Raw genomic sequence first — 27,845 nt, 5'->3', positions numbered from 1 at the left:
TCAAGATAACACTGCGTTTATATGATACAGTGCCCTATGCACCATCGGGTGCTGATGAAGGTTTGAAGAAGGGAAGGAATAGAATAAAATACATGAGATTTTTTAAATCAACAATACATATCCTACAGCGTATATATATTTTTGAAGTAAATATGAAAAATGCACATATTTTCTTTTAATACTTTTTATTTTACAAAGATAATTTACATTACATTACAAATTATTAAGTAAATGCTGGAATCAATTTCAAATATTCACCGCCAATACAAAAACACAGTGGTAGTTTTATTTTTGTAAAGGCTTTACAAGTAAAATGGTAAATGATACCATTTTAGTATCAAAGATAATATATAATTACATTTTGAAAACAAGAAAAAATTGGAGAGCATGTCATTGTGATAATTTACATAACGATTTCAATAATAAAAAATATATTTAAAATACGTAAGTACATTTTGTTTAAAATAAATCTTAAAAAATTAAATTTTGAGAAAAAATATGAATTAAAAATAATTTGGCAAAAATACTTAAACCTATTAAATTTTATTATATGGTTTGCAGCTCTCAAGTACGTATTTGTAGTTTTAAAGTTTGCATGTAAATTGTACCTCAAAAGTGAACTCGTATATATACAATCATCTCAATTTTCAATCATAAAGTAAATGTGAGTTTATATTCAAAATTGATGAATAGTGGTCCTACGTTCTAATTTGAATTAGTCAAAACGACTACTCACTACAACACCATACACATGAACCTCATGTCTTGACGTCATCAATATAGGGAAATGACACAACACCTTCTAATATTTAGTGCCTGTTCTCTGCTTATTACAGTGGCACAGATCTGATAGTTGTCATAGAGAAGGTGTAATCAAACTATGAATTTAAAAGGGTTTTGTCTATGCACCCGTTACAGGTGCAAGAAAATTAGCTGGTGCAGGAAATCATCACCAAACAACTCGAAACAGGACTACCCGAACACTGTTCGGGTTAGTCAATAAAGACAAATACATAAATATACATATTTGGCTCGGGCAAATCAATACCACCACGTTGGAAGACGATTTGCCCGAGCAGCACTCAGACTCATCAATGCAACACAAACTCCTTGCCCGAGTCACGTGAGGGATAAACTGGCAACTGGTTAATACATTGAACCCTTTTGAAACTCACAGCAGTCATGTTGGAGAATATATGTTATTGCAGTAAGGATTGATTACATATGATTTCAAATATGTATGAATTTAGAAACATTTTTTTTATTAAATGAACAGATTTTTTCCCCATTTTAATTGAATTGGTAGATTTTGTAATTTTATTAAAGTAATTTTACAGTACAAATAAATTTAAATTCAACTCGCTTAATTTTCTAGGACTGATAATATAACCACCATATAAGGTAGTTAAGATTCCAAACCCAATTTTCTTTATATTCTCACATTTGAAAAAAGTTTTGATCTATACTTGTGTTACAGGGGCATGAAAAATTATGACATGCTCAAATTTTGTGACGATTCAGTAAAAATATACATATGCAAACATGCATGTACAAAAAAGGGCTTTTTCAATTATGAATTAGGAATTTTAAATGTGTGTCAATTCAAAACCTATTTAATATAGGCCTAAACTTTTAGTTACCGTATTATGGGACAACTTATTTGACAGATACGTGCCCATCAAATTTGTATATTTGTGACATTTCTGTATACTTGCTTTTTGAACACATAAATAAGATACTTTATGGTTACTAGGGTCAGGGATATTGCGGCATTTTATCAAAAAGCTAAGCTATAATAAAAAAATTGGAAAAAATACATGTAATATTAATTTTATATACATAAACATAAAGAGCACAAAAATAATCAAAGAATATTAAATTTTGAGAACAATTTTGTACTTTAATTTATTTAATACAAGCATTCTAGTTTCACTCAATAAGTTTGTAGGATGACAAAAAGTCCACAAAATAATTTTGAAAATCGTAAATTGAAGTTGCACGGGATAGCCGATACCTTAAAAATATCAGAAAGCAGTGTTTTCACCATTTTGCATCAACACATGTCCATTAGAAAGCTTTGTTAGAAGCAGTTACCGCATTTGCTCACAGCCAATCAAAAACAACGCCGACAATTCAGAGCGGCATTTGGAGTTGTTTCAGCGCAATAAAAAGGATTTTTTCATGCAGCATGCAACAATGGATGAAACATGGATCCATCTCACTCCAGAGTCAAATCGGATGAGTAGACAGCAACCGATGAAAGCCACCCAAAGCAACCAAAAAGCAAATGTGAGCTAGTTAGGTTTTGCCCTCCGTATTTTGGGATGTGCGTGGTATTTTATTCATCGATTACCCTGAGAAAGGAAGAACCATTAATAGTGACTATTATGTATAAGGCATATGAAGGAAGAATTTGCAAAAAAAAAATACTAATCCTACGAACTTATTTGAGTGATGGACTAAACAGATTGTTGGGTGCATTGGTAAAAATAACTATAATAATAATAAAAAATCACTTTAAAAAAAATATGAAATTGGAAGAAGAATTAACAGTCTATTACTATATCAAAAAGTCAATTTGTATAATACAGACACCGTAGATAACAAATATTGTAATTTCAATACTTATAAATATATACATGAATGAGATTTTATAATAAGCTTGTTTTTAGAAAAAGATATAGAATAGGTATTCGTATAAATACAAATTCTGAAAGATTTATTCACTACATAACTCTGTTAATAAATTACTTATCTATCTAATTATAGCAAAAGATCTTATATTGGTAATATTGTATCGTTTTATGTATATATATAATTTGTTTTGTATTAATGGCACACTATAAATAAGGTATTTTATTAAAATATATTATGATTTAGGATTTAGATAAATCAGTTCCATCTCATAGCTATCCCGTATTTAATTTATGAATGAAATAAAACAGCATTTATCTAATGCAATGTCTTAAGGTGGAGACTGACCGGATTATTTCGTCGTAACATCGCTTGCGGCGAGCATCACCGAACATTCGAAACTATGGATGGAGCGCTCGGCTCAGTGTACTGACTGCCTGAATGCTCGCATCGTAACGTGTTACGTTACGACGATATGCTCCGGTCAGTCACCACCATTACATAAAAAAGAAAATGATTATTTTTAAACATACAGTAGACGCTCTCTTAACCGGCTTAGCTAGCCTCTTCTAGGAATGCCTCGCGCCCAAAATACACGCAGACAAGTAGCAACTTGAACGTCTGGCGTGATTGGTTAAAAAAAAATTTGGAGTGATGTGTGGCATATTTTTTTCTGTTTGTGAAATGTTCATTTTTAATGTATATGTGAGGAATACAGAATAAAAGTTCTGTTTTCTTTGTGTTTTGAAAAAATGTGTTTATTTTTCTTCCCTGCAAAGGGGTTTTTTTAAATGCGTTTTTCACTATCACTTCTCTTTGACCGACTTTCTCGTAATCCGGCCCCGGGTCGGTCCCGTCAAGGCCGGTTAAGAGAGCGTCTGCTGTATTTATCAGCGATAAGATAAAACTGATTTATTTAAAATGGTTACAAGGTTACCGTAATAGTGGCCCGATCCCAAATTTAAGGATTCTGAGATAATAAATAGCATTCAAAAGTATTTTATCAATAATAATAATAATAACCTTTTTAGTGCTGAAGAGTCCGATTGCATTTCTAGATAGCTCTATCAAAAATGTATGGCAATAAAATGGCTAAGTTGAATAAAAATAAATGTTTAGAATCTTACTTAGATTAGTCTACGAAATAAGTCAATTTTATTTACAGGATTGTCTGGTTCAATTAAGAACTTCACTTCACTTCCTCGTAACAAATATTCTTTTTACAGCAATTTTGAACTGTGCATGAAAAAAAATATTCATTTCTCTCATAAAGAAAGATAGTTAAGTAAATATTTTTCTTCAAGTGATGTATGTTTGTTTAATTTTAGGTAAGAAGTGTCAAGTTTTAAAAAACAGTAGTCAATGAGTTACATAGATTTCCCAATTTGCAAATAAGGCCACTATCGCATTGGCAGCCCATAAATTCAATCATTTTAATGGCAATGTTTAAAGTAGTAAAGCACATTTGATCAATATTGGATTATTAGATTATCATGTATTGAAAAACAGCGATAAAGGCAATGAGTTAGAACTTTGAACATAGAATCAATTTTTTTATTTGACTATCACACGTTTGCGGACTACACACATCTGAGTATCCTTTTTTAGATTGAAATTGCACCCAGCACGGTAGTCAAATGAGCTAACCACTTTGTATAACTAAGATGGAGGTCTGGGTACGATTCCCGGGAGGGTCATATCGATACAAGTGATTTTTCACTCTATGTATTTATTTCATACCACCCTGGGCCGGTACCTGAAGTGCAAGCAACTGATTACAATGAAACTGTGTCAATATAGAGCGTTACCCTTTGCACCTATGGGTGTGTAAAAAAGAGTTAAAAGAAGGAAAAAAAAATGCATATTGTTTTTTTTTTAAATCCAAAAAAATCCATTTAAATATCCAAAAAAGGATAAAATTATGCAATGAATTATTTTAAAAGTTTCATACTTATATAAATCAATTTGTAGTTTTTGGTTATTTCCTTATACAACAATCGCACAAAAGAAAAAACTTTTAATAGTAAAAAATAAATAATCTCTGAAAGGTTGAAGTCAAATGATTAGATTTCATAAGTCGTTAATGACTATGCTTAAATATAATATGTATATAATTTGTCATTTTTACTATTTGTTGGACAATGCTTGTATTATTTATGATTAACTTTGATAAAAGTATGGCTTCATTAGGGGTTTTAAATTGACTTAACTTGTTTGGGAGAGCAGTCATCCCATCAACAGCTTATTTTAAATCGCCTGTCAATTAAATTCTTGAAGTGGATGTATTTGACATGTTGATGCATCGAACAACGCTTTGGATACCCTGGACGGACATTGTCAGCAAAACAAAGAGTTCTCCAAAGAGCCAGAATGAATAGGGAACTAATGTCAAATATTAAAACCCAGAAAGTGTCCTATTTTCAAAACATTACTCTGTCATTCAGCCTACTGTCTCATCCCGTCTTTGGTTTAGGAAAATTTCGATGAACAAGAAAGATACATCCACCATTTGTGGAATGAGGATGGGACATTGCTGTACGAGAGAGCCCCTTGCGAAGATTGGTGTCTTTGACTCCCCCATTTGCGAATGTGGTTTTGAAGAGGAAGACCTTAACCATATTTTTTTTTGCCCAATAAATGACCAAATACCAAAAATTTTTAAAACTTTGGCCCTGCTTATATCGATATCCATCTCATCCTGGCGAGCAGGAACCCAATTATCTACAAACTTTTAGTTATTTTTTTTTAATTGAACGGAATTAATTTATAGTTTAATAATAAGTCTATCATGTTTTATAATTAAGTAATATTATTTAATCACCTTGCATTGGCAAAAGCAATATATTTTATATGCAACGCCATTATATATTTAAAAAAAAAAGTGTTCTATTGAAATACATGCTCAGAGGAGAAAAGTACAAGCTACTGCAACTGATCATTAAGGGTAAGATCGAGGGTCAAAGAGTTGTCGGAGGAAGGCGGATCTAATTGCTCGATAATATACATGAGTGGACAGGAGTACGGAGTGTCAGCGAGCTGTTTCGGACTGCCCTAAATAGGGAAACTTTTTCACAAGCAAGACTTCGGGGGAAACCCGATACGACACATAAAGAGAATGGGATGAGACTGCTTTCCCAAAAATAATAACTTAAAACCCTTACTTTAGCATCATTTTTAAACACTGCATGATGGTTGATAATGATGCTGAATGCATCGAAACACGTGTCACAATACATTTTAAGAAATAGTGGTAATATCAATTATATTTTCAATTAAAAATATTACCACAAAGTGATTGCTGAATAAATTAATGAAAATATAAGATAAGGTTAGGTTCTAAAGTTTACACAAATTGGTTAAAATAAAAAAATCATCGCGGCAAGAGAAAAATTGATGTGTTGATGTGTACATAGTGGTCTGTAATTTTGTAGGATATTCAAATAATATATAAAATAAAGAATGTTTTGCAATGTGAAAAAATAATTTAGATGCAGATCGACATACTTATTCTATTTTACGACATGAATGAACATTCTAGATTAAAATAAAAATATTTGCATTTCCTCAAAAACAGATATATGTACGTGTGTTGTATGCTTAAATTAAAGGCACGGACGTAAGGATAAAATACTTCACGAGAAATGCTTGACAAAAAACCTTTTACGACATTTTCAACTGACAAAAAGTTGCCAGAGCAATGTAGATAAAATTAAGCATGTTTTTTTGGTTTCATATGATAAATATTTTGGCAAAACATCCCTGTTAGATAAAGATAAGTAAATTCATTTATTGAATACCCCGGAACAAAAGCACAAACAAAAATTGTTTCACATTCATCACATTCGACTTATTTCCTATTTTTTTAGTCTTAATAATAAATTCACATATTAATAAGACATGTTTATAAATAGGCTTTTTTTACAATAACAGCCTTCCCAATTACTATTAGAATAATAGTAAAATATTCAACAATTTTTCTACAACAAAAAAATGGATACATATTTTATATGTACACTGAAGAAATAAAAATATATTAGCATAGGAAGCAAGAATAAATATTTAAATACTAATATTTTAGATGTTAAAAACTGCAAAACATAATTAATTTAATATATTTTTTTATAAGAATATAAATCAAGCACCAAGAATACATTGAAAGGGGTGATATAAATATTTAAATATAAGTAATAGGGGAAAAAAGAGTAAAAGTATAAAAAAAAAATTGTGATTGTGTTTCGTTGAATGTGAGTAATATAAAAGATTTTTTAACTGCCAGTAAATGAACAGTAAAAAGGATTATATACTAATTATTAATAAATTATAGTAAAAACTAAGCGTATATTTAATTGTATATAAAATAAAGAATATCTAATATGAATTGTACATCAGATTGTATAATAAGTCTGTGACAATGTCTTTGGTGAAGGAGTACAAGGATTTGTGCATTGGGAAAAACAACTTAAATATGTAATGAGTATCAAAAACAATTTCGAAAACTAGTAAAGGAGGAAGTAATATCATTTTTAATTAAGAATCGAAGGACATTTACAGACGAAAATAATATAGTAAAAAAATCTTATTACATATCGCTTACTCCTTTCAAGAAAATCAAATAAAAAAACTTGATTTTTCAGGAGAACGTTTTTAAAGTTTAAAAACATAATGCAATGTATTAAAAATAAATATCAAGCCACTTATTGAACTTTTTACTGTGAAACAGATCTTCTTAGGTAAAACCTGAAGGTTTTTTCTCCATTTGAAAAATATTTAGTACATTTAAAAAAATAATCAAACAATACCTTTTCTTCAAAATGCAAAAACACTTTCTGCCCTGTAGCGGGTAAATATTAAGTTAAAAATATGCCGCTTTTGTTGGGATATAGTCCATTTTCTGGGCATTCCGAAAACATGCACAACTGAAAATTGACAATTTTTGATTTATGACATTCTTGAAAGGAGTGAGCGATATGTAAAACACCTTAAAAGGTGGGGATGTATTTGTTAATGAAAAATTTAAGACTTAGTTTGCACGGAGTCAAAAATTATCCACACTTTGCTCATCGAGTTTGCCTCTTCTTTCTTGACATTGCAAAAATTTCTTGACAAAAGCCTCAAAAGAATTGAGAGATGACTTAAGCATGCTTCGTAAGTTATTAATCCAATTTTTTTTTTATAAAAGTTTAAAATTAATTCGTAAAACAATTCATATACTTTATCCATAAACCATAATGTCCATGTTTGTCCGGTTCCTTAGTTTAATGGTTACCGTATATGGCTACCTTGCTGGAACCTCCGGGTTCGATTCCCAGGGAAACCAAAATAAATATTTAAGTGATTTATTACACTAATATTTAATTTATTCCAGACAGGTACCTGAAGCGCAAGACTGAAGACCTTGCCTTCGCTTGATTAACGACGAAGATAACACTGCTTCGATACGATGCACTGCCCTATGCACCATTGGGTGCGTACAAAGGTTAGAAGAATAATAATAACAACACACAAACGCATTTAAAATTTACAAAAAAAAAATTGCCATCTCACACATTTGTTTGTTTTCCTTAAAATTAACTATGTACAGGTTAGGAAAATTTATAAATTAGGGATGAAAAAATCGCACACATTCTAGATAAATAATGAAATTTAAAAAAAGTTACAATCGTTACAAATTTCGGCAAACCGTGGCCGATACAAAGAGTGACAAAAGTTTTTCATAATATACAATGCCCAAAAAACTAAACAAAAAACGGGAATCACAGGATTTATAGTAAAAAATATGCGTCGGAAGTAGAGTTGATGAATTGTAAAGTATTATTTAGACTTCAATACCATCATTTGAACCTTTTGAATTTTTGGCACGCAATTTGTTCTCTTCGTTCATCTTGGGTTTTTCCGTTCTCGTGTGCCACACGTACACCTTGGTACATTTGTCTGCTAGGGGCTCCAACTCTTCACGCGTTATGAGCTGTCGTAAAATCTCACTTTCCTACAAGCATACAATGGTAACACTGTACAGGGTGTTTAATAAAACATATTAAGGCGGAGACTGATCGGAGCAATTCGTCGTAACATAACGTAGTAACATCGCTCGCGGCGAGCGCCGTCGAGCATCTGAAATTATGGATGGAGCGCTCGGCTCGGTGTACTGACTGACTGAATTCTCGCATCGTAAGATGTTACGTTACGACAAAATGCTCCGTTCAGTCTCCATCTTTAGTCATGGGTGATTCAAAAAAATATATATAGCTTTTGTAAATATAATTGTTTCGCCTTGTTATGGCATTTTCAAACTAATGTTAGTAGACTCAATTTACTACAATTTGGTAACACTAAAAAAATCTGTGTTTTTTTTAAACTTTTAATATATACATTAAAATGGAGTTCTTCAAATTAAACGCCAAATCTATAAATAAAAAATATATACATATATATTAAGCCTTTTGGTTACCAGGACTTTTGGGGTTACTATGCCAGAAATATCGAAATTCAAACATAAATAATTCAAAAGTAAGATGTGTTAGATAATTTATAAACATTCTGTACCATTGTTTCATGACAAAAATATATATTGGAGTTTAGTTAACTAAATGTATGCAAGTTATAAAAAGATCTAAACCTAAATGTCTAACAAGTAAATGCTGTTCGCTTAATGTCCACATCCTTTTTACGCCATACGCATAACACTGAAGATCAAATGAAGTCGACGAATTGAAAGGAATACAGTAGGGGTCGAAACTTTGGCAAAGCATGATTAGGTACTATGCATGGTTGCTTTTGTAGAGTTGAATCACGGTCCCTTAAGATCAGCACTATGAAACGGTTAGGGGTATTCGAAATGTGGTTGCATCATAGAATGCTAGGCATTCCACGGACCGATACGGTCAGCAATGCAAACACGCCCCAAAAAGCAAGAGTAGAAAGACAGTTGCTAACTGATACATTTCAAAGTCTTGAAGGTGTCCTATCCGGGGCATTCGCTTAGAGAAGAGGAATATGAGCTATTGCAACTAATCATAAAAGGTGAAATATAGGGTCGACGAGGTGTGGGCAGAAGGCAGATCTCCCGGCTCAGGAATATACGAGATTGGACAGGAATTAGAACAGTTGAACAGTTTAAAGCTACCCAAGACCGGGATATATACTCTCAAGTGATAGTTGACTTTGGAAGGACCTGACATGACATATCGCTCATTCCTTTCAAGAACGTCATATTTCAAAAATTGACAATTTTCAGTTGTGCATGTTTTCAGAATGCTCAGAAAATGTACATATCTCAGCAAAAGAGGCATATTTTTAACTTAATATTTACCTGCTACATGGCAGAAAGTGTTGTTTTTGCATTTTGAAGAAAAGGTAGTTTAATTATTTTTTTAAATATACTAAATATTTTTCAAATGGATAAAAAACCTTCAGGTTTTACCTAAAAAGATCTGTTTCACAATAAAAAGTTCAGTAAGTGGCATGATATTTATTTTTTATACACTGTATTATATTTTTAAACTTTAAAAACATTCTCCTGAAAAATCAAGTTTTTTGATTTATGACGTTCTTGAAAGGAGTGAGCGATATGAAGAAGAGGAATTGGTTAAGTCAAGAAATTATTACAGCAAATTCCAGTTTACCTGATATCCCGCTTGCACCTTGTGCGTGAATATAGCCTTGGGATTGTCCTTGATAAGACTGAGATGTATGGCGAAACCGGCCATGTCGATGGGGAAGGGGCGTTCCGGTCTCCAGACGGAGTTGAACCCGAGTATCTTGGTTCCGTCAGGATTCACCAGTGGCCTCTCCACCATCATACCCCCCACCAAACCAACGGGCCACACGCCCACCTTACGAACGTGCCTCATCTAAAAGGTGATGCAAATTGTATATAATGAAACATTACATGAATAAAAAAATTATAAATATTGGCACCTACTGGGTAAACGTGCCAATATATTATTTAGAAGATACATTTTGATCCTTAGTGCAATATACTAATTACCATTTTTCATTCATACAAGAGACAATTATATTACGATTCTTTGCTCCCTTATTTGTAAAACTTTCATATGAATGTAAGAGGCTTGCAGACCCCAATCTTTTAATAAATAAATAAATTTTGTATTATATCATAATGCAACTACCACTTTTACTGACCCTTATCCCCAACCAATGATGCATAGGCCACTGCATCAAAATGATGCAATGTTAATTTGATCATTTAATATGTGAAGGCAAGGTGATCGGTCCAATACTAGAGGTATCAGTACAAGGTAATATTAAATAAATATCAGAGTGAAAAAACATTATATTCACCCCCCTTGGAATCCACATGGTAGACAACGCTAATCGTTACACTATGGAGGCAGACAAAATGTTATTTCCAAATTTTGAGTAAATTTATTTGTACTGTTACTACAATACAAATCCTGGTAGATAAAATTATTAATGAAATAAATGAAAAGTTTATGTTATCTACCAAACACTATGATATCGATAACAAGTGCTACATTTTACTAATTAATATCATTGTATCCTGTTGTGTTGGAATGAGCATCAAAAATACAAATAATTATAACAAAAAATATACAGAAAGTAAAAACACACAATTATATTATTACGAATAAAGTAATATGTGCATATTGCAACACAAAGAAACAGATTCCTAGTCAAGTTTATCAATTGAATTCACCCAAAATGATAAATAGTGATAAAACAATTATCTGGTACACAGTATGTAGGCATGATTGCTCTCAATAAGAGGAAAAATATAAGCTTCGTAAATACATCATTTGCTTGACAAACTGAAAATACATGATAAAGTAGTTTGATAATATTTAACATTTCCGTTACAGTGCTAAGAAGGGCAAAGACGCTCATTCCTGGAAATGCTTCCTCATGAAAACTGCTATGTAGCAATTTACTTGCTGTTGTTTTTCGTACACATTTAGCAATTTATTTAACTGATGGTTCAAAATGTCCACCTCCGCAGTGTTATGGTCAGCACGCTCGGCTACCGTTCTGGAGGTCCCGGGTTCGATTCCCAGAGGGGGGTCAAATAAATATAAGTGATTTTTTCACTCTAATATTTATTCAATATTACCCTGGACTGGTACCTGAAGCGGAGGCCTGATCACCTTTCCTTCACGTGTTTAGGATCAAGATAACACTGTGTTTATATGATGCAGTGCCCTATGCATCATTGGGTGCGGATAAGGATTAGAAGAGAAGAATCAAAATGAGCTCCGCACTAAAAGGGTCAATCGAATAGTCATTTTAAATAAAACTGATGCTGGAAAATTTAATTTATAACTGAAGTGGTAATTTTTCAAAGAAAAGGATCACCATTAAAAATATTCACCAAATAATAACAATCCATAACAGCATAAGTTACGAATCTGTTCATTATTAAAAATAAATATTTAAATATTGACCTAACCAAGGCATTTTATTTCACGGCTTTATTATTTGCAGTGTAAATGCTGGATAGTACTTAAGGAATAGTTTTCAAAGCAAAAATTACAAGAACTTATGCGTAACAGGAGCATGTATCAAACACTATCGCTGCTCGCTGATAGTGTGTGAAGGTGACATGTATTTACCAGTGCTTACTATTTGTTATTTTATTATTATTTTATGTTTAAGACTTTTTGTTTCTCTATTAGTGTATTCATTAGTATATTTTTATATAAGATACTGTATTTATGTATTATGTTAAGGGCATTAGCCGTTCAATAAATAAATCAATGTAAAAATATAGAAGCAAAAAAGTGATTGAAGGTCAATTACCATATTTTACAGATAATAAGACGCACTTTTTTCTTCAAAAAATTAATCTAAAAATGTGCAGTGTTTGACTTAAAATTCCCGCCAGTCTTAATGTAAAATTCCCAGTAAATGACTAGATTCAATGCCCTGGGAAACCTATTTCTATCTGGCAACATTGTATGTAGTGATGGCAATCGTATAACAAAAAATTATGGTCCACCACACAACACCACATGTGCATTTGTAGTACACGAAAACAAAAGCACACTACAATTTTGCAATGCAACGTTTTCTATTTTAAATGAAGAGGTAGAAGAAGAAAGACAACGAATTTCAGGGATTTTAAAGGACAGTTCGGTTTCATATAGTAATATTTTTTAAAATCTATCTTTGCAATTTAATAATTACTTTACCCTTTTCACTCTGACCATTTTTTCTCATAACTGATCAGCTACTCTGATTTAAAAAATGCGAGGTTTTTCTACCATTAAAATAAATATTTTGGTTCCCTAATTTTGGGACACTCTGGCAATTCGTATGACCATGTTAGTCAAGATTAACTGTATTTGTTGCTGAATATACTTGGGTGATAGACAAATCAGTGATTTAAGTTATACCTGCGCCGGGCCAGACATTGTGGCCCACGGAGCTGCCTACTAGAATCATACAGGCCAGAATGTCTGGCTTACAGAGGGGTAAGAGTTAAAATTAAGGTGCATTTTATAGTACATATATTACAAAGAAAATCCTCACCTCCTCGAAAATCTTGAGGGAGTATGTGTTGTCGTCGTCCATAAAAAACACCACTCCGTTGAGCTGGTCCTCATTCAGGTTATCCCGCAGCCAGCTCAACCCCGCGTTCCTCTGCTCAACGCCCCGTGCCTTCATCCAATGCGGTTCCTTTTATTATATTGCGGAATACCAAGCAATACGGGGGAATGATTGATCCGGGGTGAACATGAAGATTGTGGATGAAAAGAAATCCAAAATAATACATGAGCTGGTGACACTAACATGGGTAGGTTGGTCGGGAGCCGCTAAATAGCGATTAGTCAATTAGCAGGACAAAGTATGTTATGCAAATGGAAATGATACATTAGACACATAATAGAAATATACATAAAGGTGGAGACTGACCGATATCACCGAGTATCCGAAACTATGGATGGAGCGGTTGGCTCGGTGTACTGACTGCCTGAATGCTCGCATCGTAACGTGTTACGTTATGACAAAACGCTCCGGTCAGTCTAGGTTCACCTTAAGGTATACATTTCACGGGCTTTCTTTTTAATTTATAATATTTTTAATAAAGTGCATTTTTAATTTCTCAAATTTCACAGTTGTTCAGATGCTGATAGCATTTTATTGGGTTATTGTGTGTGATGTGAGCATCATCCCTAATGATAGCAAGATAATATCCAAGAAAAGGAAATGACCTATGAAAAATTTAAATGTGTATGGAATTAATTATTTTTTTGCTACTTTTTTACCGACATCATTGACCGATCTTTCACCTGTTAAATAAGTTTGCCTATTTGTAATAACTTAAGCAATTATTGTCATAAATAATTCATTTAAAATATATGCTGAGCTCCCTTTTTACACAATTTCAAAATACAAAATGCCAAAAAAAGAGAAAAAAATAATAATTATTCATTTAGCAATGCGTAACAATAATTTACAATTTCCTATATACTTTGCATATGCTTAATACTCGGCTTTTTGAGTAGAGAGGTATGCGGAAGGGGGCTAGATGAATAATTTAAGTAAGTATTTTTTATATAAAGACAAGTAAAAAATATTATTTTAAATAAAATAAAGAAACAATAACAAATTGTATTTATCGATATTCTGCATTGATTGTTATAGAAGGACCCCCTCACAATCCACCATAATTTTTACTATTTTAGCATACTTTTTAATACTATATAGCGTGGAACGTATTTACTGCGTAAATGGAGAGTTCAGTATATTTATTTTCGAGGATAAAGCTACAAATTAATTAATATCTAAAATAATTTTAAATACCTTCAGAAATTAGGCTTCAGATCTATATACAAGCGTTAAATTATTTTTATTTTTATTAAAAAGGGATAAATAGGTGTAATAAAGGTTATAAAAATAAATAAAAATATGTGGAAATCACTATGCATTTTGTACCTATAAAATTTATATACTAATTAAAAAAATGTTTCTTTAATATGAAAAAAAAAAACATTTATGGTTTGGAATTGACATGACACACTATCATTAATATTTATGGGAAACAGTTGCCATTAATCAAAATCAATAACAAACTTAGGCAAATAATTACCAAACCAATCTGTTACTTGAATTATCACCTGCATATTGTGTTAATGCATAAATTTTTACACGACTGATCAGTTAGTAAGTTGACCTTAATAAATACATTAGCGTTTAAATTTAAATGATATCAGTTTTTAGTTCAAAGCATTTTGAGATAAAAGAAATAGTAAGTAAACAATACTGATAAGTATATTGATTCCCCGAAGCTACTAACAAAGATCAGCAAAGGTGTTTCAAATTATCACATACTAAATAATATTTAAAAATAAATAGCACGAATCAAATTTAATTATTTATTTAAAATAATGTTTTCTATTTTGTCCGCCTCCAGAGTATAATGGTTATCATGATGAATTTCATTCTAAAATGTATTTAACATTAACCTGTACTGGTATCTGGAATGCAGGATTGATTATCTTGCTTTCATGTTAGTAGTTACAAGATAACGCTGTGTCAATATGATGCAGTGCCCTATGCACCATTGGGTGATGACAAGAGTTAGAAGAATGTTTTCTGTAATGAAAACTTGATATAATTGTATTTAAAAAATCATTTGAGTTCTGAGATATATCGACAATATATCGAGTCTGCTGATACTTTGTCAAAAGCACGGCCGTCGATACACCGACAATGACGTCAAAATAGAAATACTTTTTTTGTCAAAACCCTATTGTTTTCGGCCTTACTATTTCCACCAAATATGAAATGGAACATTTTTGCAAAAGTCTTCACCAATTTAAGCATACATACAAGAAATAAAAACTCAGCACTAAAACGGTTGATATTACCAATTTAAAAAATTATTTTTATGATCGGACCGTTAAGGGGTCCACGAAACACGGTCAATAAAAAGATTGCCTATTAAATTCAAGCAGCTGTTAATACTGATCTAATTGTAAATGTCTATTCATCACAATATTGATGGTAATTTATAATTAAGTATGTTAAATTATGATGTTTTCTCAAACTCACTAATTCAGTCCATCGTATCAAGGCCAATATTCAACGATTTACAAAAAATACACCCACCAGCGAATTAAAGAGTCCATAGAATTAGATGTAGGAACCGGGACAGGAATATTTGGGAACATTTGGTTGTGGATCACTGAAACATCTATCGGGATCTAGACAGGAAATATAAACTAATTCAATAAACAAGGAAAAATTAAGATAGGAGAAAAATAATATTCGAGGCAAACTAAACTTCAAAACTCTTTTATTTTTGGTTTTTATCCCTAGAAATCGGAAATATTGTCTTAAACGTGGATAAATTTAATTTATATTTGAAGCAATAACTATTTAAAGTGATTTTAAAACAAAGTTATATTTTGATTATAAAGTGGATAAATTTATTTCTAAAAATATCACAAAGCTACAAAATATCACAATTGTTTTTTAAAATTAAATGTGATAAAATATTTCATAGTTTTAATTTCCTTTTATTTTAAATTATTGCATTTTGTCTTTCGTGAATGACTCAAAGTTTGCACCTAGTACCCTCATATTATGCGTTAATCAAAACAGATACTGCGTATAGATTACATAACTTAATAGCTGTACCAGGACAAGCATTGCTGTGACTCGGTCTAGTTAAATGGAAAAAAAATAAAAAGCACACATTTTTGTTTGATCTCAATGAAAATATTATAAATCTATAAAACAACAATGCATTCGAAAACATTAAAAATGACAACACAGCTGTCAAGAAGCGTGTTGTCCGCCATGAGCAATGCTTAGTTTGGCGTGCGTTAATATTACATTCAACAGATGGCGCTGCCATTGTGGCCGAATACGGTGTTTAAAAACATGTTTTTAGGTAAACACAACTGTCATGTCATAAAAAAACATGAGTATATTCTAATGCATCAAAATTTGTACCAAAATTTCATGCTTGTATCAAAATTTCAAAGCAATTTTTAATAAATGAACAACTACTTTTTTAAACACTCTCCTTAACGTTCATCATTCACTTTGTGTAATACTACTTTAAAACTACTTTACAATTTCTCTCTTTCAAATAATAATAGTAATAATTTATGTTTAATACGAATAGGAGACCATAGCAATTTTACTTTAGTATACAGTTAACCTGATGATGGAATGGTTATTCCGAAACCGGTAGTCGTGAAATAGTGTTTTTAATTGATATTACACAAAGTAAACGGATGAATGATAAGGAGAGTTTTATATTACCGTACCACAAAGTTAACAAAACTTTTAAAATACAAAATAAATTACATTTATTATTTAAATAAACAGATAAGAAAACTTCCATTTAAATTCAATATTAATTCACGACAAATGGGAACATTTTATCTCCCTAAAGGTCATTGCATCTCAAGTACAATAACCTGTCTATATTTATAAGTCATCTGAAAAGCGATACGGTACAAAAAATAGTAGTTGTTTACCACAACTAACCACACGTTTGAATACTAAGTAGGCTCTTAATTTAACTTTGCATCTGAAATGTAAACAAAAGACGCTAAAAATTCTGCTCAAGTACATTGGATGGTAAGGTGACGAAACGGCAAAGAAAAAAACTAGTTGAACGGTATAATCAGGTTTGTTTCATGGTTTAAACATTGCGAAAATTATACAGCATGACTTGTGAATGTAAATGAGTGTATTGGACGATAGCGATGACAGAATGGCCAAAAATTAAATATTTAAAATGAATGCTTTGTTGAACAGGGTACTTGAGATGGCCATTTTTATTTACTAGAAAATCCTTTAAGCCAAAGGTAATGAGTTTAGAGTATACCAGTAAGATTCAATAAAAAATTTAAATAGTGCTATTTATGCTGTAGAATTTTTTCAAAATCAGATATTTTAAACTCTAGTTTTAGACTATAGCAAGCCAAAATTCAGCTATTTTAAGATAATTATGTAGAAACACAAATCGTTCCTAACAAAATAATAGAGTGAACATTCATTGGCGGACCTCTAAGGGCGTTTGTCCACTACATGAAATTACACGGAATTTTACCGTCCGGCACGTCAGTTTGCGTTTTAAAACGATGATTGGCTTAGATCGGCTTGTGCTTTGGTCGATCTTTCTTCGGATCAGAGCTCTTGATTGGTGCGTGCACACGTTGCGCGTAAATTCGATCACGCTTAACTGTCGTGGTTGCTTTCATTTTCCAAAACCGGACTGCCGGACGGTAAAATTCCGTGTAGTAGACAAACGCCCTAACAGTTCAAAGATTCCACTTAAACCCATTGCACCACTAATAAAGATGACATAATTTGTTCATACAACACACTATTATACTTATTTAACCGAAATATACTATTTTGTTAAACTTTGTAGAGTCTGTTTTTGGTTGGTTCGAAGATACGAAGAGGCCGCCAATATACTTAATTTATTTTCTCTACATGAAGTTTCAATAAATAAATTTAGTAGATTCGAAAAATAATTATTTGATTTCAACATTTAATATATAAATTAAAATGGAGTTTTAAAAATTGAATGCCACATATATAAATAAATGAAGTAACAGTTACCCATCAGGGACATCTATAGATGGTAGGAATATATTCATTGTTTCTCAGCAATAAGGATGCCAGCGTAATGATAGCGGTTTTATATTACAAAGTAACTAACGAATCAACAATTTTGAGAAACCCAACAAAAACAAACACATAATTGCAATATTAATATGATGCAACGAATGGAACGGCTCATTTTCAATCAAATTAGGTGCTTTGTTATCGTCTTATAAAGACCCATTAAAATTATTAAAGAATTGATTAAGTGGATTGATTGTTCAAAAAGTTTAAAGTCTACAAAAATAGTTTGGCACATTGCAACATACCCATTATTCGGCTGATAATACATATCTACTAATGTCATTTTCTTGTTCTCGGATCTAATCAAGATTCTTAGATCTAAACACAATGTTTGTAGGAAACGCTTAAAAGTGTCTTTTACATGCTGTTGGTGGAGAGTGGGAGATGCTTATAAGCAATCTATTTGGTTTCTTTTGGTACAGTGCGAGATGCCAAAAAACATTGTACTGATCGGAGTTAGGTTTGCGGTAACTTGCGATTAGTATACGACCCTAATTAGTATACTAATTAGGGTTGGGGTTGATGAAAAAACCGCCCGCCAACAATGTGTTAATAAGTGGAAGTCATATATCGCTCACTCCTTTCAAGAACGTCATAAATAAAAAAAAACTTGATTTTTCAGGAGAACGTTTTTAAAGTTTAAAAATATAATACAATATATTAAAAATACATATCAAGCCACTTACTAAACTTTTTACTGTGCAACAGATGTTTTAGGTAAAACCTGAAGGTTTTTTTACCATTTGAAAAATATTTTGTATATTTAAAAAAATAATTTAACTATACCTTTTTTTCAAAATGCAAAAAACAACACTTTTTGCCCTGTAGCGGGTAAATATTAAGTTAAAAATATGCCACTTTTGCTGGGATATAGTACATTTTCTGGGCATTCCGAAAACATGCACAACTGAAAATTGACAATTTTTGATTTATGACGTTCTCGAAAGGAGTGAGGGATATGTAAACAAAATGCAATACTCACAGTAGGTTTGAGAATTTTATTTTTCTTCGTTCTGGCCACAAGGTGGGTGTATTGAAGAGTAGAGTCCCTCAAAAAGTTTTCTACTAGGGAAGTCTTGAAGTCGGAATCTTCTATTATAATCCAATGGAAATTTTCCAACCACATAACAGTCTGTGATAACCTAAAATACAGACAACATGATTGTAACATAAAGACGCCTATCATATTAGTATAATGTAACCAAAGTATTGGAGATGCCCGGCAATGCCGACAAAGACAGCAACACCAGCATCACTCCCCGCCATCTGCAGTTGACCATCCACAATGATGGGAGCTCAACAAGCTGCTCTCCGACGTGACCATCGCTCAGGGAGGTCTCCTGCCCAACATCTTTACCATGCTCAAGCCCAAAAAGACTGAGAAAGTGCTATAATACAGCGGTTCCACTTCCCCACTCAGACTCAAACAACTGACAATATTTAAAAAAAATATTTATCGTGATTATATCCATGCCATAATCCACATCTCGGCTGTCCAAACTTAAAATACAGTAAGGGACATTTTTTTGTAGTACGTTTTTTTGCATTTTTGGACTAAGTAGAATCTACTTAGTCCGAAAATGCAAAAAAAACGTACTACAAAAAAAATGTCCCTTGCTGTGTTTTGAATTTGGACAGCCGACCTGTATAAGTACCATTGAGGTAGTATTTTACGAAAATGGCGCTATATAAAAAATCCAGAATGATTTTTATTATTGTGATTAACCTGACTCACCCAGAGTATATCTATAAATTACACATGCTCCAAAGAGAGGTATTTGAATGATCCAGTCTTATTCATAGAATATTGAATATAATAATATGGTTTGTGATACAAGTGACATGCTGTCGTTAACATTCACCAGCTGTATGAATGGTGGTGGGAATGATCGGAAGTCTCAGTAATGCCTGCAGGTCAGTATAGCTGTCTCGCTTCTATGCGGCTGTGGCGTACAATAGTCAGAGTGAAATAATATATCACGGGTAAAAGTTACAATCTAGCAGTAACACAAAACGTTCAAATATTATTTATCACGCATTGATTGAATCGCTTTGATTGCTAAATATATTTATGAAAACTACAAGTTGAATTGAAAATCACACCTTCAGAATATTTCAAAACAAAAATGACAAAGTATTTCTAATTATTATTGTATTATAAAGATAAAAAAACAATAAGTATAAAACTGCCCCAAATGTTTATCAAGTTATCAAGTAAAATATTCTTTTAGGGGGGATTTCAATTCCTCCCTTTCGGTCTAGGTAGATTATTATTATTAAGGTGTTGATCTGTCAGCCTCCGTAGTGTAATGGTCAGCATGCTCGGCTACCGTACTGGAGGTCCTGGGCTCGATTCCCAGGGGGGGTTAAATAAATATAAGTGATTTTTTCACTCTAATATTTATTCAATATTACCCTGGACTGGTACCTGAAGCGGAGGGCTGATCACCTTTCCTTCATGTGGTCATGATCAAGATAACACTGCGTTTATATAATGCAGTGCCCTATGCACCATTGGGAGCAGATGAGGGTTTGAAGATGAAGAAGAAGTTGATCTGAACCAACTTGCCGATACATTGAGATGTAATGTCTCATATAGTAATTTAAAGAATATTTGTGTGAAAGTACCGACTATGAAATTTGAAATCAGCGTGTTCTAGATATCCACACAATGGTTGGAAATAGTTGAAGTATGATTATTTTTAATGTAACACTCGACCGGTTAAAAGCATTTTTATCAATAGCATCAATTACTAAGAATTACGAGATAAATAAAACAAGGATAATGTTTTAAAGCCAATAAAGAAATAATTAAAAATGCATAACCATTTTGTGGAATCATTCGACATTGGTCTTTTAGGATTAAGTTAAAAATGAATAAATAAATTTTATGAATCCAAATCACCTATTTTGTAGATTTTTTTTAAATGCTTTAATTTCAATTAAATTTAACTATTTATTTCTACAGATTTTCTTCCGACCCTTATCCGCACCCAATGGTGCATAGGACATTGCATCAAATTGATGCAATGTCAATTTGATCATTTATTATATACAGGCAAGGTAATCAGTCCTGCGCTTCACGTACCAGTCCAGGGTAATATTAAATAATTATTAGAGTGAAAGAACACCTATTTTCACTCCCCTGGGAATCGAACCTGAGACCTCCAGCATGATGGTCAAATGCGCTTACCACTACACTATGGAGGCTGACAAAAAAATTAGATAGGTTGATGTAATATAATTTTTTACTTTTTAAACATGAATAAAATATGGTAATGATAAATAAATAAAAATTACATAAATAAATATAGTATACCATTTTTTAATGTTGTCAAAAAACGTAACAGTAAATTCCTATAAAGAATGTAGAATAAAAATAGATTATATATTATAAGATTAAAACCAATATTTTTAGCTTTACCACTTTATTTTTATTTGACCAGCGACCGGGTTTCGTCGTTACCGACATCATCAGATCAGTCTGATAATATATTATCTAATATCATCAATATATCATTTTTAATCTAATAATATATTAAAAATGCAATTCCATCACGAAGTGTCAGTGGATAATATAAATCTATTAAAAATAGATAAATAAAAGGTAAATTATTTAACAGGGATATGCAAAAGCTTAAATGTATCCGTTTTTTTTTTATATATCTTGTTTTTTTATTTCAATTGATGACTCAATACTATAAGCACCTTGTAATGTATGATGTGTTCCAGAAATTGAGTAACCAGTTAATCAGATATTTAAATAAACACATAAATCACTCACTGAATGACAAAACCCCTGACCATGAAAGACAATGGCATCGGCTTATTCCTCAAAGTGTCTAACTCCATTTGACCTCACTGTTTAGGAGAGTCTCTACTTCTTCTTCTAACCGTTGTCCGCACCCAATGATGCATAGGGCACGGCATCGTATACAAGGAGTGTTATCTTGATCAGTCCTGCGCTTCAGGTGCCAATCCGGGGTAACTAATATTCAATAAAATATAACTCAAACATTGTTTTGAACCACATTTATTTTTGGTACTTTTTTCCAACTGGTTTTAAAAAAATATTAAATAATAGTTGAATACTAAACACATCATAAACAAAAATCATTTCTTTAATTTTGAAAACGGTATAAAAATATTGGATTCTAATAAAAAGGTTAACTCGTTACATAATTTAGAGATTTCTGAAATTAAAAAACCATTAAAACAAAACTTTAATATTATTGCTAAGCAAGTAAATTGAAACAATAGCTTTATTTTAAATATCTTCCTAATTCCTAGAAAAAATAATATTTCAAACCACATTTAATTATTCACTCCTTAACCCCGCCTTCTCACTTAACTATGAATATTTCTCTTTTTTAAATTTAGTATCTATACATCCCTGAAGATGACGAGGTGCTCGCCAAAACCGGTTGGAAAAAGTACCAAAAATAAAAAATTGTCAAAAATAATGTTAGATTTATATTATAGCGTTTATTAAATGTGCCATAAAGTATCAGCAAAAAACATTCATGAAAGCTACTAATATTTATATTGACCCTCCTGGATATCGAACCCGGGACCTCCAGCACGGTAGTCTAACACGTTGTTATTCAGACAAATGTGTGTTGTTTCTGGCAGGATTCAAATGGAGTTAGACATTTTGAGGATTAAGCGTATGCATAGTAATTTCCTTGATAGCAATGAATTATTTTGTTAAGAAATAATTCGTGACTAACGCGCTAAATAGTTAGATCATCATAAATACCTTGTTAGTTCCGCTTTTTGTACGGGACGGGCGTAAGTGGGAGTGATCGCGTATATCATGGGAAGATCGCTCCTAACCTCCTTCCTGTCACCGGCGCAGTGTTGAGTCCTATTACTGTACGTAAACAATAAATACAATGAAAAAACTACCAAAAGCAGAGTGAAAACGCTCCGCCGCCTAAAAGATTTTTCGAAAAACATCGTAATTTGCGCCCAAACCGAAGGATTAAAACCGCGCGATCCTGACAAGCTACGTATCGAAGAGCGTTTATTTAACAAAACGTCAGGCAACAAAGCCGCCGGCATTTCGCAATAACTTGAAAAACTAGGATAACGGAGACGTGCCCGCGCTAATAAACTTTCATTACGAATCATCAATCAAAAAACACAATCACAATACTACACACAAGTACACTTAGTTTTGAAGGATAGCGACGGTGTTGCCAGGTAGCAAAAGTTTATCTAAAGTATCGAAAGAGAGGGGGGTTGGATTAGATATCTTTATTTACATTGTTTTTTCGTATCTAGGAACTCGATGGTATGGTAAATTATTGACAAAAATAAAACGATTTTAGATAAATGAACCAGTCTAAAACTTCGAAGAAAAAATACATATAACTACCACCAACCCGTTAAAAAAATAAAGATAGGCTATTTTTAGCCAATGTAATAATAAAGTAATTTATACACTTCGAAAAAATGTGCATTTTTTAAAAGTACCTACAGTATTGTTTTAACCCATCGATCAAGACATTTCAGACAAACAACTAGGGTTAAAAGTTCATTTGAAATTATATACAAGTGGAAAAATATTCTAAACGCCAAAAAATGCTAAAATGTAAAAAAAAATTCTCTTACTCAATTCAATTTTGTAACAGTAAAAGCTTGATAAACAATAGACATTAGTGCCTTATCACGAATAAAAGCTATTCATAAATATGTTTTGTTATTTATTTAAGTACCATTTTCAAGCTATATCATAACTCTAATATTGGAAGAATAACAATAATTATCTGATATAACAAGTAACAGTTTTAAAAAACGAACTCAATGGGTCTAATTTAGCTGTTTATAACCAAGGTATTTTGTCCGCCTCCGTAGGGTAATGGTCAGCACGCTCGACTACCGTTCTGGAGGACCCGGGTCCGATTCCCAGGGGGTGTAAGAATAAATATGAGTGATTTTTTCACTGTAATATTTATTCAATATTACCCTGGACTGGTACTTGAAGCGGAGGGCTGATCACCTTTCCTTCATGTGTAAACGATCAAGATAACACTGCGTTTATATGACGCAGTGCCCTATGCACCATTGGGGTGCGGATAAGGGTTTTATTATTATTATTATTACTAACCAAGGTAGACTGTACTTCTAAATTAAGATTTTATAGTGGATTTTTTTTTTTTACTTTTTCTGATGTAAGAATGAATAATTTTTATATCTAAATCATCATGTTATTCCGGAAAGTTAATGCAAAAATAAATAAAACAATATGAAGGGCTTATTATGCGTGAAGATATATTGCAAACCAGATCTATCAATTTAGGTCCGTCTATGTCAGAGGTTCCCAAACTCTTTTATCTCGTAGACCCCTTGCCTTACCTGATATTGATTTTTATCAAATTCATTAACTTCAAATGTACTTTTGACAGCCGGTATATGTAGTGTTACTCACTTTGAACCACACATGTTAGGTTTTATACATTTATATTTTAAATTCAAATTAAAACATAGACCCCTTGCAAGTTGTCATAGACCCCTGGGAGTCGATATAGACCACTTTGGGAATCACTGGTCTATGTAAAAAATATAATTTGTTTTAGTATAAGAAAAGACATTTTTCAAATCGTACTTATTAATAATGGCTTATCTTGATGATTGACCTAATTTTTAAAAATTAAATATGTAATTTCAAAATAGTTATTGGGAAATGTTTATATTAACATGTATGAATTTAGATATCACTACAAAGTTTTTAATAATAATTATAGTATTTGGAGTAAATGCGCAATTCGTTCGATAGGGGTCATTATCATGTGAAATCGGCGGTTCGTATACAAAATAAAAATGGAATAAAAAACATATAAACAATTCATTTCACACTGGCGTGTTAATATATTTTAGTAGCTGATGAAAACAATATTTTTTGGAACAGAATTGAAATGTTTTTTTTATGATTTTTTCTTATTGTGCCACATTTTTCCTAAATTGAAACAACCTTCTATCATTTTTTTATTTACCTTTTTATACCATTGAATAAAAATCATCTAAAATTATCTTAATTGCAACCCCATACAAGTGGTTTTATAAACATTTAATATAAAAAATATCAACATTTAATATAAAAAGTATATAATTATTTTATTTTTTTTAAATAACATCACATACAGTATTTATAAAAATAGAGTTTAATTTTTTATGTAATATCCTTAAATATCTCTATTTCAGTGGCTTTTCTACACGTACAATAGTGGATGAGAAAATATGATATAAAAAATACATGTAGTATATTCAAACAATTGAAAAAAACATATATCTTGGACTAAAGTTGTTGCCAGTTTCACATTCCAGCATCAAGTGCTTTGAATAACAAAAAGTAAATATCAATAGTTTTTGTTTTTGATAATTCCTAATTAGACCTTTATTTTTTATGACCCTTATCATAGCTACAGGGAGAACTTATCACAAACAGGACTTCGAGTTCCTGTTTCATATTTAATCCCAAGTGATAGCCAAATACTGATAAAATTCAGTTATTTATTTTCATTAAGTCAAACCCCAGAGGCGAACCATATATGCTCAGATAGGGATGCTATACGTACAAGTATTATTCTGGCATGCATACTTAAAATAAATGTATACATTAAAGGAAGTTATTTAATAATTAAAAATGAAAGTCTGTTTTTAAAAAATAAAAACAACAAAATGTTAATAAATAAATAAAATAACTAAAAATCCTTCCACCTGGGGATAGAGCTAAGAGCTTTATTGAGTAAAGAGGAGATAAGTGACCACATAACCAAACATGCTACGAGCAAAGCTTGGCTGACAGTTAATTTCTCTTATTATATTGTTTGGACTAATCCACAGTATATTAAAAACCGTTTTATGTGGATGTCTCTTATTTTTTAGCCTAAATCATTATAATTCATCTTATTTTCCTCAGACTCTTATACGCACCCAATAATGTATAGCAATGGACACTGCATTCGATCAATGCAGAGTTATTGTTTGCAAATTACTCAAAAGCATGGTCCTGCACATTGTTATTATCCAATTAAGAAGTGGTATTGATTTTCAGTCATTGAAAAGAAATAAACACAAAATTTTAATAATAATAATAATATTAATAAAACAAAAAATGCCAAGTTTAAGATACATGAAATAATTCATTTGAATATTGCTTTCAAACTTAAATTATAAATTACTTTGTAATGACCACAAAGATTCCTTGCGAGAACTACTGTGTTACTTAGTATATTTATGAAATTCTTTCATTAAAACATACTGCTAATCTTTAGATAATAATGATACAAAATATTTGTTTTATTTTGCTTGATTAAAGTATTATTTTTAAAAGTTAAACCCAATTCAATAAACATTATGAACCAATAGTTTGCTACCGGAGATAATAATGGAAATGTTATAATTTTCAAAAATACTAGAAGTATCAGAGTTATGAATAAAACTTCTTATGTAAAGAATATTATGCTCAACGTACGTGACGTCTTCCTAGTATTATGAATTGTTGAAATAAAGTAGTTACACCATCAAATTGCGTATTATTACAATAAAAGCTATTCATCCAATTAGGTAAGTCAATTTGTATGTAAATATTATTATCGAGTCCTTGCAATTCAATAATAATTAGCAGTGAAAATAATTGATTTACTGAATGGAGCGTACAACAAGAGAAACTTTTAATTTATTTACCTGGATGAATCCACATTATGTGATTGTCTATGCGACGGAACGATGGAATATTCAATAGGAGGTTCACTTCTAACCTCTTGCAAATCATTTGGACATTGAGATGACCCGTTACTTGATAAATGTACACAAATAATTACGAGCGAGATGAGTGCTGCATAAAATATGCAGGTTCTTTTTTTGATTCGAATATCTGTTGTCATTTTTAAACTAATTATATTACAATAATATCACAGTATCAGATCTAAACAAATTTACTCCATAACTGAGTTGAGATTCAAATAAGATTATCGATGTTTTCCACTATTTGACAGCCATTTCCATGCAAAATGAACTATAGCTACCACAACACAGAAACGAAATAGATACGCAGTACCAATATTGAGGATATATTTTAGTAATACCAGTGTAATGCTAAAATTTGGCCATGTGCCGACATGCGACATCGAGATATGTACCTACTGTTAAAATACCACAAAAAAATATAAATATGATTGACATTTTCTCTTTACGCAATGTAAATAGATATTAGATTCAGAATACAAAGTAGCTTAATAAAATATGAACAAACATTTTCATAATGAGTTGATAATGTGTTATTCTCAGGATTAAAATGTTCGAGAAATATTTTTTTCTAGTTTATCCCTAAAAATGTCCTTTAAAAAATAAAATATTGGTGGTTTCTACTGTTTTTTTAGAATGTAACTATTCGCTGATGCTAAATGCATTTCATTTTATACTAACTGCTACAGAAGGAAGAAAAAAATTCTTAGGAGACCCGTTATAGTAAACAAAGGACAAATTCGTATATTTCTGTGTTTGTTCTCGACTAAAATATGAACTGTAAAACTATAGTGAAGACGCTCCTTAAACATTACCATGTGACTGCT

At 31.5% G+C, this 27,845-nt stretch overlaps 1 protein-coding gene across 3 annotated transcripts; it reads right to left on the bottom strand.

Annotated features, from left to right (window-relative positions):
* Positions 1-168: 168 nt before the first annotated feature.
* On the bottom strand, positions 169-27,305 carry GlcAT-I (Glucuronyltransferase I). Of its 3 annotated transcripts, none has more exons than XM_088268299.1 (7): positions 26,959-27,293; positions 23,027-23,140; positions 19,250-19,409; positions 13,141-13,287; positions 10,257-10,484; positions 8,464-8,620; positions 169-2,354 (listed from the first exon to the last, which is right to left on the bottom strand). In XM_088268299.1, the coding sequence occupies exons 1-7, from the start codon at positions 27,156-27,158 to the stop codon at positions 2,350-2,352; spliced, it is 1,011 nt and encodes a 336-aa protein (XP_088124425.1). In that variant the 5' UTR covers positions 27,159-27,293; the 3' UTR covers positions 169-2,349. The 3 variants fall into 3 exon arrangements, with proteins under 3 accessions (XP_088124425.1, XP_088124426.1, XP_088124424.1); XM_088268300.1 differs by having other exon boundaries at positions 2,217-2,354; positions 8,476-8,620; XM_088268298.1 differs by lacking the exon at positions 169-2,354 and having other exon boundaries at positions 8,396-8,620; positions 26,959-27,305.
* Between the last annotated feature and the right edge of the window lie 540 nt (positions 27,306-27,845).

This window comes from Brachycentrus maculatus, unplaced genomic scaffold, assembly GCF_059751285.1.
Source record: "Brachycentrus maculatus isolate JH-2025_06_01 unplaced genomic scaffold, ASM5975128v1 h1tg000316l, whole genome shotgun sequence".
NCBI classification, from domain to species: domain Eukaryota; kingdom Metazoa; phylum Arthropoda; class Insecta; order Trichoptera; family Brachycentridae; genus Brachycentrus; species Brachycentrus maculatus.
The sequence above is the reverse complement of the archived record's forward strand: the minus strand, read 5'-3'. Positions and strand labels throughout refer to the sequence as shown.

Coding starts and splice junctions, on each gene's coding strand:
- GlcAT-I (XM_088268298.1), bottom strand. CDS start 27,158: ATGACAACAGATATTCGAATCAAAAAAAGAACCTGCATATTTTATGCA. Junction 19,410..23,026: donor CAAAAAGCGGAACTAACAAG/GTATTTATGATG, acceptor TCTGTATTTTAG/GTTATCACAGACTGTTATGT. Junction 8,621..10,256: donor AGGTGCAAGCGGGATATCAG/GTAAACTGGAAT, acceptor GTATGCTTGTAG/GAAAGTGAGATTTTACGACA.